Below are 12813 nucleotides of genomic sequence, written 5' to 3'. Positions count from 1 at the left end.
TAAATTCAAGATAAAAGTCACAAATGTTAGAAACAGAGTATTCTAAACTTATTTTTTGACTACCTAGAAATACTTCTCCTCCATTTCTGGTTGAAATGTAAACTTGTACAACCACCTTTGAAATCAGTCTGGTGCTTTCTCAGAGAATATCCATCTATACCACTCATAAGCATATATACACAATATGGTCAAGTATACAACAAGGACATTTGCTCATCCAAGTTTATAGCAACTTTATTTGTAAGAACCAGAATCTGGAAGAAACCCATATGTCCCTCGGATGAGGAATGGATACAATAATTGTGGTACATTGGAATACTACTCAACAATTAAAAACAAGGAAATCATGAAATTTGCAGGCAAATGGTGGGAACCAGAAAATATCATCCAAAGTGAGGTATCCCAGAAGTAGAAAGATACACATGGTATATACTCACTTATAAGTGGATATTGGACATATAATATAACATAAACATTATAAAATCTGCACATGTAAAGAAGCTATGCAAGAAGGAGTACCCTGGGTAAGATGATCAATCCTCGTTGAAAGGCAAAAGGGATAGACCTTAGAAGATGGAGAAAACAGGGAATAGGAGCATACCACAGAGGGCCTCTGAAAGACTCTACACAGCAGTGCATTAAAGTACATGATGAGAATCATAGCGAAACTGGGCAGAGTGCAGGGAATCATATGAAAGAAGGGGGAAGATGGAAGATCTAAAGGGGACAAGGTGAGCAGCAGAAACAAAATTTCTGGGCACAGGAGTCTTTTCTGAGACTGATACTCTAGCCAAGGACCATTCTTGGAGATAACCTAGAACTCCTGCACATATATAGCCCATGGCAGCTCAGTCTCCAAGTGGGTCCCAAGTAAGGAGAACAGGGGTCTTCTCTGACATGAACTCAGTGGCCTGCTTTTTGATCACCTCCCCATGAGGGGTGGTGTAGCCTTGCCAGACAACAGAGGAAGACAATGCAGCCAGTCCTGATAAGACCTGATGTGCTAGGGTCAGATAGAAAGGGAGGAGGACCTCATCTGTCATTGGGCTGAGGGAGTGAGTGGCAAGGGAGAAAAAGAAGAAGGGTGGTTGGGATTGGGGGGATGAAGGAGAGGGCTACAGATGGGATACAAAATTAATATATTGTAATTAATAAAATTAAAATTAAAAAAGAAAAATAAAATAAATTTTGTTTGAAAAAACAAAATAAGGCAGAGCTGGAATTCTATAGTGAAAGTGTACATTCTACAATAAAAAGCTGGAGTTTGAACATAGAATCAGATTTCAGCAAACCTTAGTACAATCAAATGTTCTATTACTTATTGCACTTACATGCCATTCCATGGTTATTTGGTTAGATCAGAGGGAATATCATCTATTCAGCACAGGTTAGAGGGGCCAAATTAATATGGAGGAAATGACAAGTTCATTGCATGCAATCAGACTTTTTACAGACTTATCAGAAACAGAATGTAAATGCTGCTCCCCTGAAGAATACAATTGTAGTTGCTGGGATGTTATGATATTTGCAAGTTATACAGAGTATAAAGGATTAATGTCTAAGATTAAATGTTCTTTAAAGCTTCTTTATGCTTTTCTGAGTTCTAGGGAATGCAGAGCTACACAGGTGTCCTTAATGCTCCAAAGTCTGAGGGAGGGTTTCAGGTCTCAGGGACTGAAATGGACACAGTGTCCAAGGAGCTCCTGAGTATAAATGGAAAATACTATGGCACATGCTCCTCAAGGCATCAATAATAGACAAATTCCATGACTCCCCAGAGTTCCCAATTTTTTTATTTTGTTTATAATATATATTTTATTTATAATATGTATTTGTATTCCAACCCAGATTTTCTTTTATTCCCACTGTTAGTTCTGCTCTTTCCTGATCACTTTTACTTTTAATATTAACTGGAACACTTTTTATCTGTTATGATTTTTATTTCTTTCAAAAGCTGAAATGCATCACTAGAAATTTTGTTTTAGTTCCATTGCATCAAATTATTTTTTAATATCATTTCCTAAATTCAGGATTTGGACACAACGGCAGACAGTAATGAGTGCCAAAGGTGAAAAGGATTAAGATGTGGGTGATGTAATGACAGGTTTTGAACACTGATTTCTTTAAAAAATACAAAAAAAATGCTTTTATTTCAAACCCATGTATAGGGATGTGGGGGTGCTTAGGACTGACCACAGAAGCTGACTATGATTTGCTCTATAATCCAGCAGAGGAGTGGTTTTGGCAGATAGTTTCTGTGGTTGTGTAACATTCGTAATTCTGGAAACATTTCAGAAGGTATACAAATGCTAAGGCCCCAAGAGGCACGGTTGTTGGTTGTTGGCTATCAGGGGTGTTTCCAGGTTATTAGGAGTTGTGCTCATAAAAAATGCAAGAACTAAAAGCAATTGTTTTCAGGGATCTCTTCCATCTCCTTTCTCTCCTTTCTTGTTTTTTCTCTCCTATCTAGTTTTCTCCTATCTAGTTTTAAAATTGAAAGTTTAGAATTTAGGCTTTCAATACCAGTAAGTGTTCAGTGTATATTGCAGTCACAAAAAGACTAAGAGCCACAATAATATGACCTGTCTGAGGTCTTAGTTATGTTAGCCCACAGACAGATTAAGAGTACAGAAATAAGGTAAATTCATCAATTTCATCAACCCGGTACTTTCGTTCTCTGGGTTTTAGATTTATCAAATTGTCCTAGAAAGAGGCAGGACATTCATAGACACTTCTAAGAGTCAATAATTTGTGAAAATTATCTGGAGCTTTTGACCAAACGGGTTCCTGAAAATGACCTAGGAAGTTTTTGGTTTTGTATAGGGATTTCTTAGGAAATGGAAAGTTAAATGCAGCTTCAGGGGTTTGTTCAGTCTGTACTTCCTGTACTATTTTTTTGAGAAGCCCATTTTAATTTTAGAGACTGCTTTGACCTGGTTATCAGCATACACATTGTGGTAGTTAGATGGTAACAGTGTGAAGGAAGGGGTTTTAACATGGAGCCTGGGTTTTCAGCAAACCTTAAGGGAAATGGAAATTTCTAGGATCCAATTTTAAACTGTCTCTCTCTACCTTGTTATCCCCATCTTTCTCCAACCACTTTCATGATTGCTACATCAAAATGCAGAAGACCCTAGTGAGTTTTAACCCTATAGTGTTATTTAAATCTCAGACTGTAAATGTATTATTAATACTCACACACATCCTTTATCTGTGTACACTCATCCAAGTGTTTATTTATTCCAACAAAATCTTACAAAAATATCAGTACATGATTCCAAGGAGTGAATTGCCATGGAATACATTTGTTTCTGTGTCCTCCTTAGTTAGAGAGATCACAGCAGATTGCTGGAGTTAGGTTGAGGCCAAGCAGAGCCACACAGAGGTCAAGAGAAATGCCAGATTGAATGAGTCAGCTGAGAGAGGAGTTTGAGCCAGAACAGCTGAGCTGAACCAGCCAGTCCAGAAATCAGAAAGAACAAGAAAGGGTGAGCTCATTCAGCAGTGAGGCTCAGATACTGAAAACATTCTAGGCCTGGGTTAAATTGTATGGAGGCTATCAGCTTTCAAGACTAAGCCTAGATAGCAGAAGGGGGAATAAACTTCTCAGATGACAACACAAACAGGAGAATAAAAGCTACTTTTACAGATGAAATTGCTGGATGAGAAAAGCAATATTCAGTCTCACCCAGATGTGAACTATAATGACCAACCTGAAATTTATGACCACTGGTGCAATTGTGGCACAAATGTTATGGAAGTAAACAACCACTTTTAAAATTGGACTTCATGCCCACTCCATAAGATTGAATCCATGGCTGATATTGTCAATGAAGCCACAAAACAGAGAGCAGATAAATCATAAGCCCTAAAAGAAAACATACTACTATTAACCTACTACATTAATGTAAGAATAAAAAGATTCCTAATGACACACAGCTATATCTGTAAAAATAGTGGATCACTCAGTCCTTATCAGAGAAGCTTCATCCTGCAGTATAGAGTAATTAACAAGGAAACTTATGACCTGTCAAAGTGAATGTTAGATACTTTGGAATTCTCAGCTCTCACTTAGGATGTTTATGTCATACCTCTCCCCTCAAGACCCAGAGATCTGTATGGAATAGAAGGCAGAAAGTTTGGAAGAACCAGAGGTAGTAGATGGCTTCAAGGAAACAAAATTTTCAAGCTACAACACGGCATATGCACATAAAAACTCCAAGAGACTATGACAAAATTCAAAAGATCTGCACAAGATCAAACGAAGCAAAATCCTAGTGAGAAGGTTCTCAAAGTCCTACCCCTTGCCAAGGAGATATTGTCAACTGAAAGCTCCTGAGAGAGGATAAGTCCATTTTCTTTGATGGGGTGGCATGCGGTATATCAACTACTCTCCAGAGCAGGCCTCACACACAGGGGTAGTTATCTAACATGAACTGGACTCCTTAGTTTTGGTTTTGTTTTGCTTTGTTTCATTGTGAAACATTTGGAGAGAATGTAAAGGTAGTTGGGAGCAGAGGTGAGAAGAATATAGGAGGAGATGGAGGAAAAGAACTAATATGATCAAAATACATTGAATGATGCTCTCAATAAATATAAGACACTTTTAGAACCAGGTTTTTTGAAAGAGGTGTGTATTTATATTTTCAGTGTAACTTTTATTGCAGAATATTGCAATTAAAACATCTTACACACATTTTACAATTTGAGTTGTCACTATAGTTCATGTTTTCATCAAAAAATATTGATAAAATACAGTTATCTGGTTAATCTCAAAATAGCTCAAAAGAAATAGATGGAGTCAATCATATGTGGATGGAGATGGTCCCATGAGAACCAGACAAGATGAATTTCCTGTTCTGTCACTGACTTAGTCTTCTTTAAATGATATGGACCTCTGTATAGACAGAGAAACCTTAGTGGGTGTACTGAATCAGGGCCAGTTGATTAATCCCTATCTCCATCTTGGTTTTATTCATGATGAAAATTAAAGAGTTCAATGTTCTTAGACACCACCTTTCTGAAAAGCACAGCAGAACTCCTTGAGAGAAAGTCATGCTCCAGTTATGATTGCATTCCTTGACACAACCTTTAGAAAAATGTTTTTTTCTGGTTGAAGTTGAAGAAGTGCTTGTCTGCTTAATTTCAGAGGTATCTGCAACAGTGGAAGAAAAATATTGAGAGGCAATGAATGAGCCGAAACAACTCCAGAAGAAAAGTAAAACAAACATTCAGTATAAGAATGCCTCTGAGAAAAAGGTATCGGACAGGTCTGATGCTCTTTGGGTGGATGACACCTAAATGAACATCGGTACAAAGTCCCAATTTATTTCTAATATCAGAGATCAGACCTCTACTCTTGCCTGATGCATCTAAAACAAAAAGGGGGAACTGTAGAGAGCTGCGTAATGCCGCGCCTTAAAGATGGAGCTGGTTTCTGCCTTCCACCTTCCCGATGGTGAGTGCTCTCTGTCACAAAGAATTCCATATTTGGCTAAGGCTGAGGATCTGGCTTGCTTCCGTGTATGTGGACCTATCTGCATTGCCCACGTGGCACTCTGGGGTTGGCTACCCAGAGGCTATTTAAGGTGTGCGCTGGCTTTCCCCAGGGTCAGAAGATTGTTCAAGGTTCCTGAATAAACTGCATTGAGAAGAAAAAAAAAAAAAAGAATGCTTTGCAGAAACTTAATACTTACATTTATCATCATATTTTTACTTCCTCTTCCCCAAACTGTGTCAATTGGATAGTGAGAGGATGCAACCAAACATGCATTGGGTAAATTGATTGATAATCTACTTAATTCAGGCCCTGAGACAAGTCATGTTGGTTTGTATTATTTTTGTTCTCTGCTCATTTAGAGTAAAACAGGTAAGCTTAATATTTTTCATCCTAATTTTTAGTTAATATGTCATACTATTGTTTTAAGTATTGAAAAGCTATTTTTGGTTTGTTGAAACTTACATTTTAATTCTGAGAGGATGCACTTCAAATCAATGAATTATCCTCAGGTCCTAGATCATGTGTCAGTACTACAGTTGAGCCACTAAAAGCATATATTCAGGGGAAACTCACTTTATTGTCTTTGCTAACATCTGTTTTTTTTTTTTTGTTTGTTTCAAAATACAGAATGAATGTATGGTGGAGAAAGTCTCAGTTGCAGGAAATGTAAGGTAAACAAAGTTGTCATGGAGATAGAGAAATGTCAAGTTTAAGATTACTGGTGCTTGCCAGAGAATCTTCCCCTTGCCAATTGTGCCATAGGCTCTCAAAGCTAGACCCTTGATTTATCTAAATTCTGGCATATGATTTAAATGCTTTATTGACAAAGTAATAAAATTAGTGAAGTTGTATGTAGATAAAGCTATATAACTTCCTTAAGCCACAAATCAAAGAATAAATACTTCCATCCCTTCATTTGCCCAGAAGTAAAACTAACTGTGAAAGAGAGCCACACCAGATAAACAAGTCCTGTAAATTTTAGCCATCCATTCACATGAAACAAAGAGCAAGTTGCTCAGGAAAATATAAATACTTTATCTAAATGTCTTATCTTATACTAGTAAAACTTTAAATACTATACATGAGTCTTCCATGGACACATACAAAAGATACCTTTTAATTTAAATTATTGCTTTTATGAAAAATGTTATAACTGTAAACCATGCTTTAAAACATTAACAAAAGGGTTCAATGTGCAAACTCTCTTCAAAGAACAACTTGGAGTTTGTGGAAGGAATAATATGAGGTGATATATAAATGAGAGGGGAGATCCTTCAATAGAGAGAAAATAAATTTAACTAAAATGGACTTTTTAATGACAAAATAATACCGTAGGTGATGATAACAGCGTGTAGAATACAAAGGTAGAGCATAAATTAAATGAGGTTTGGAAATGGAACAGAAGATTAATTTGGGAAGTGACTAAGAATTTGAAGTATGAGAGAAGAATAAAGAGAAAAAATAAATTATTTCTGGAAATACCTGTCTTCTGGAGCAGAGCTCCTAGGAAATGATGCAAAATCATCTAGTTAGGATGGAATCATCATAACCAGCAACTTTTTATAGGTTAATATTTTGTGTGTATGAGTGTTTACCTGCACATTTGCATGTATAACTAACACACATGTGCACTTTCAAATGATGCCAGAGTAGGGCATCAGAACCCTAGGAACTGGGGTGACAATTAGTTTTTAGCTACCACATGGGTGCTGGAAACTGACCTCAGGTTCTTTGCAAGAATAGCAAATGCTCTTTACCACTGAGCCATCTCATTAGTCCCAGAAATTGTATTTTGACATATTGATTCTCAACTTGGCATAACATGGGAAATCAGAGATGAGCTTTTAAAGCCACACTCTGGGTGAAATGTTGTATGACCAGGCATCATGAGTTTCTGTTTTAATTTTTTAGACTGCGTGTCACATGGCCCATGCTGGCTTCATATTAACTAAGTGGTCTAGGATTCTTTGAATTTCTGATCCTCTAGCCTCTAGTTCAGAGATTAGAGGTAAACAATACCACTTCTAGTTCTTGTAGTTCTGCCAACTGAGGAACATCTATAGAATCCATATATGAGTTTTAAATATCCTCATTGATTCTTATGATCAGTCAGTGGTTGAGAGGACTGTGAGAATAGGACTTCTGTGAGATCTAGAAAAAGAGTTAACCACTCAACAAACACTGAAAATGTGACCATTGCAACTCCTGGTGACACATAACATACCCGATTTCAAATGGACATGATTAGAAGTTCAATAAAATGCATATAATTTGGTTACATTTGTCTGCACTGAGTCTTCATAATGCTACAGCTGCATTATATACAGGTATAGAATAAAAGGCCTCTTAACTAATTCTTGAAGAGAAATAGCTCATTTGGCCAGAAAAAAATTTTAAACCCCAAACAAAAATATTCATTTTTATACATAAAACCTCAGTTCGAAAAATGTCTCCTGTAAAACTTCATTTATACAGATAATTTTCTCTCTCACCTGTGTTTCCTTACAAGGCTGGAAGGAAAAGTTCTGAAGGACTTTAGTGAGAGCAAGTTTCATATTCATGAGTGCAAACCTTATGCCAATGCAGTTTCTGGGTCCATATCCAAAGGGCAGGTATAGATAAGAATCAATGCTGCCCTTGTTCTCCTTGCTAAACCTGGAGACACAGCAGTAGGTGACAAGTTAATGAAGAATAAAATCATAAGGACTACCTATGTGAAATTGCCTTTCAACATCTATCCAGCAGCATACAGATAGTTTGGGTTAGATTCGTTGAAGTTCTTCTTATAGGTATTTGGCCTAGAGGATTGTACACTAAAGGTCTTTTCCATTCCCCTTGCCTTTTCAGGGTCCCCATATGATTGAGATGAGACAAATGCTATTTGAAATAAATGAATCATTATGTTTCACTAGTGTAATCATGGTGATATGGCTAGATGTAAGAACCATTTTCTGATTATAGTGGCAATCCATTTTCAAGAGGAAATTAATGTCTGGTATTGTAAATCTGGCTAGTGGGGTCACACGTACTATAGGAGAGCTTACTACTATTGCTTTGCTAAGCATATATGGTATCGGACTGCCTTCTAAATATTTATGTTTAGACAAAAAAATAGGGTTTATCTCAGCCTTGGTCAGTTTGCAGTGGGAGTCAGTTAACCTAGAATTTCATGACTGGTCAAAGTGCTGAGAATAAGTGATGGTGGGGTGCTCAACCTCCTCCAAGCCTCAGGAAACATCACAGAAATGGGGCAGCAAGAACTTGAGAGCCATGATATGAAATGGATGTTGTGAAATACTATCTTCTGAACATGGCATGGCATTGCACGCATGAACAAACATGTAACTACACAAGACTCTCAACACTCCACATGAGAAAGGGAGTTCATGAGACTCCACCTCCCTAAGAAGCTACTGCCAATTAATAGATGCTAGAGGAGGAAGAAGCGTATCTTCAATAGTGTAGCCACTGGTGAGTAGCCCATTCTCCAGTAAACAACGGCTATACTTATATTTATTCAAGAAACCCTAATTAAACTTATAGTCACAAAAAAAACTAAAAGACATAAAAGCAGGAGAATTGTTGAGGACAAACAGGGATTCAACATGAGTCGGAGAGAGAAGTGGCAAGATAATGTGATGTGAAAATGAGCAAAATACATTATACATTCACACAATTCTCAAAAATTATGAAAGAGAGAGAAAATTTAAAAAGGGAAATACTCCTCTAAAGAATAAAAATTCATTCAATATAATGGCATGTTCCAAGTCTGAAAAGCACATAACATTTAGACTGAAAATAAAGTGGGTTCCTGCCTCACACTTAAGTTGCTCATTTACTACTTAAAGAATGAAGAAAAAACATTCTGTATTTAAGTTGTCATATTGTCTTCCCAACTCATGCCCCCTCTCCTCTCTTTCTTCCCTTTCTCTGCCACTCTCGTAACAGAATGAAGATGGATACAAAAATCATAATTAGACCATCTTTCTACAAGAGACACCATAGCATGAACAGACCAACATAATTCAGGTTTGGTTTTCGCTCTTGGGATTTTGGTACCTTTCAGGGTAGAATTTCTCAGGCTCTGGCCAGTGCTGTGGGTCATGTTGAAGAGCATAAGATGGTATCATCACTATCGACCCTTTGGGAATAAACACACCATCGATTTCAACATCTTTTTTACAGACCCTCTCAAGTCTATTAGCAATTGGGTATAATCTGAGGGTTTCATTCAACACCATGTCCAGGTACTCCATCTCCATCACACTATCATAGCTGGGAGATGCCTGAGAAGAAAGAAAAAGATTTGTGCTAAGATTTTCGAAAACTTTCAACTCCATCTGCTTTGTACTGGTGAGTTCTCTGTAGTGAAGCACAGCATCTTGGAGCATCTTCATTAGCACGACACATTTTAAATGGTTTTAAAACTTGTTTTGTTTGTTTGTATGTTTTAATCATTTTTATTAATTACAGTTTATTCACTTTGTATTCCCCTTGTACCTCCCTCCTTCCTCCCTTCCCAATCCCACCCTCCCTCTTCCCTGCCCATGTCCCTCTCCCAGTCTACTGAAAAGGGAGGTCCTCCTTCCCTTCCCTTTGATCCTAGTCTATCAGGTCTCATCAGGCCTGTAAGTCCATGGCCTGCTAAGGCTGTTCCCCCCTCAGGGAAGAGGTCATCAAAGAGCAGGCCAATCAGTTCATGTCAGAGACAGTCCATGTCCCCATTACTATGGAGACCACTTGGATACTGAACTGCCATAAGCCACCTCTGTGCAGGCGTTCCAGGCCATATCCATGAGTGGTCCTTGGCTGGAGTATCAGTTTCAGAAAAGACCTCTGTGCCCAGACTTTTAGGATCTGTCACTGTCCTTGTGGAGCTCCTGTCCTCCCCCACTTCTATCATAAGATTCCCTGCACTCTGCCCAAACATTGGCTATGAGTCTCAACATCTGTCTCAATACCTTGCAAGATAGAGCCTTTCAGAGGTGTGTGTACATGTTTTGCTACATATGTGTTGTACCTCACGTGGGATAATTGCCCACAGAAGCAAAACAGGGCATCAGATGCCCCATGAATAAGCTTCAACAGAGTTGACAGCTGCCATGTGGGCACTGGGACTCAAATATGGATAGAACCTCTGTAAGAGCAGCCAGTGCTCTTAACCATTGTGCCACCTCCCCAGCCCCTTACACAGCAGTTTGTATAACTATCACGTGAGGCTGGGAGGATGTCTCAAGTAGTGAAATGTCGGCTACACAAGCCTGGGGACCTGGGTTCAGACACACATCATTCATAAAGACAGATGCAGTGGCAGATATCTACAGTATTAGCAGTTGGGGGACAGAGGATCATTGGTGTTCATTGTCCAGATACCCTAGCCAATCAACAAACTGCAGGTTTAGTGAGCGAGCCTGTCTCAAAAATATATGTTGGAGAATAATTTAGACAAATACACACACACACACACACACACACACACACAGAATTGAATGTGATGAGAAGCTGTTTTTGATGATCTTTCCTCTTTCCCTTCCTACTCCAAGCACCAACCAGTCACCTTGTTGGGCAGAACGCTGTCGATCTCCTCCTGCAGTTTCTTCTGTATATCAGGGTGAGTGGCCAGTGAATGCAAGATGAAGGAAAGTGTAGTGCTGGTGGTATCATAGCCAGCAAAAATAAAGATAATTGACTGTGCCATGATCTCCATGTCAGACAGGGCTAGAGGTAAAAAAAAAAAAAGATATCTCATGTAAGTCATGTCAATATGGACTATCACAGATGGAATGAGGAAAACCTAATGAGGCTTTGGTTTTCTTAGAGAGAAATATGGAGAAGCTGTTTGGTCACCCTGAACCTGTTATCATTATGACATCCGAGTGACACATCCAGAGATGAGGGAGATCACTTCAGCCAGGTTGTCCCAAGGTGTGTGCTATGTTACTCATGGTCACCATTGGGCAACTTCGAGATATGGGATTTCTGAGACTCATAACCAAACTTTGGGCAGAGAGCAGGGAATCGTATGAAAGAAGGGGGAGATGGTAAGACCTGGAGAGGACAGGATTTCAACCAGGAGAACCATAGAACCAAAATATCAGGGCACACGGGTCATTTCTGAGACTTATAATCCAATCAAGAACCATTCATGGATATAACCTAGAACCCCTGGTCAGATGTAGCCTATGGCAGCTCAGTATCCAAGTGGGTACTCTAGTAAGGGGAACAGGGACATTCTCCAACATGAACTCAGTGATAGACTCTTTGAACACTCCCTCCTGAGGTGGGAGCCTCCTTGTCAGGCCACAGAGGAGGACAATGTAGCCAGTCCTGATGAGACCTTATAGACTAGGGTCAGATGGAAGGAGAGGAGGTCCTCCCCTATCAGTAGAATTGGAGAGGGGCATGGGAGGAGATGAGGGGGGAAAGGTAGAATTGTGAGGGAATGAGGGAGGAGTTACAACTGGGATACATAGTGAATAAACTATAATTAATATAAAAAATAAAAAATTAATTTAAAAAAGGGATTTCTTATTTTTACGATTTAATTTTATTTCATTTGTGTGTATCTTTGTGTGTGTTTATGTAGAAAGATGGATGCCACATAGGTGTCAGGGGTATGCCCATGGAAGTGCGAAAAGGCCATCTGATCCCTTAGAGAAGGAGTTATAGAAGGTTGTGCGCTGTCAGAGGTAGGAACAGAAAACTGATCTCCAGTCCTCTTCTTGATCTTAAGATTTTTTTTTTACTAATATTTATGTGTGTGCACACACATGTGTACAAGTGTCCATGTAGGCCAGAAGATGGCATTGGAGACCATAGAGTTAGATTTACAGGTAGTCGTAAACCTACTGACATGAATTCTCTGATTCTGTTGTTGGTAAATTCTTTTTCCCAAATAGTATAAGCCCTTGCTTCTATATTGAAATGGGACTATAAGCCTGTTCTTTTTTTAAATGAATATCTATTTTAGAAATCAAAATGAACCAGAAGGGTTGAGGATATATAGCTCAGTAGATGGACTGCTGTGGAGTCATTCCCCAGAACATGCTTAAAGGTCATGCATTCTCAGGCATATTATGAACTTGAGGTCAACCTCTCCTTCAAACAGGGCCATGTAAAACTCTGTTTCTAAAAAAAGATGAAGTACAAAAGAAGTTAACATTAGCTGATCACATGAAAGGGTTTCAAGTGGACAAACTGGAAAGAATTTATACAAAAAAAGAAACAGTGACTTTGAAAAGTATATATATATATATATATATATATATATATATATATATGTATATATATGTATATATATATATAAAAGTATA

At 38.4% G+C, this 12813-nt stretch overlaps 1 protein-coding gene across 1 annotated transcript in view; it reads right to left on the bottom strand.

Annotated features, from left to right (window-relative positions):
- Positions 1–218: 218 nt before the first annotated feature.
- LOC132650978 (cytochrome P450 3A1-like) overlaps positions 219–12813 on the bottom strand; it is a 32839-nt gene continuing 20244 nt past the window's right edge. The window contains exons 10-13 of the mRNA XM_060376296.1: positions 11058–11218; positions 9560–9786; positions 7993–8155; positions 219–5155 (exon numbers count right to left, since the gene is read on the bottom strand). Coding sequence (XP_060232279.1) covers positions 5054–5155; positions 7993–8155; positions 9560–9786; positions 11058–11218 — 653 coding nt within the window. The 3' untranslated portion in view covers positions 219–5053. The remainder of the gene's footprint in view (positions 5156–7992; positions 8156–9559; positions 9787–11057; positions 11219–12813) is intronic.

This window comes from Meriones unguiculatus (assembly GCF_030254825.1).
Source record: "Meriones unguiculatus strain TT.TT164.6M chromosome 13 unlocalized genomic scaffold, Bangor_MerUng_6.1 Chr13_unordered_Scaffold_37, whole genome shotgun sequence".
Classification (NCBI taxonomy): Eukaryota; Metazoa; Chordata; class Mammalia; order Rodentia; family Muridae; genus Meriones; species Meriones unguiculatus.
Note: the sequence above shows the minus strand (reverse complement) of the source record. Positions and strands in the feature narration are given on the sequence as shown.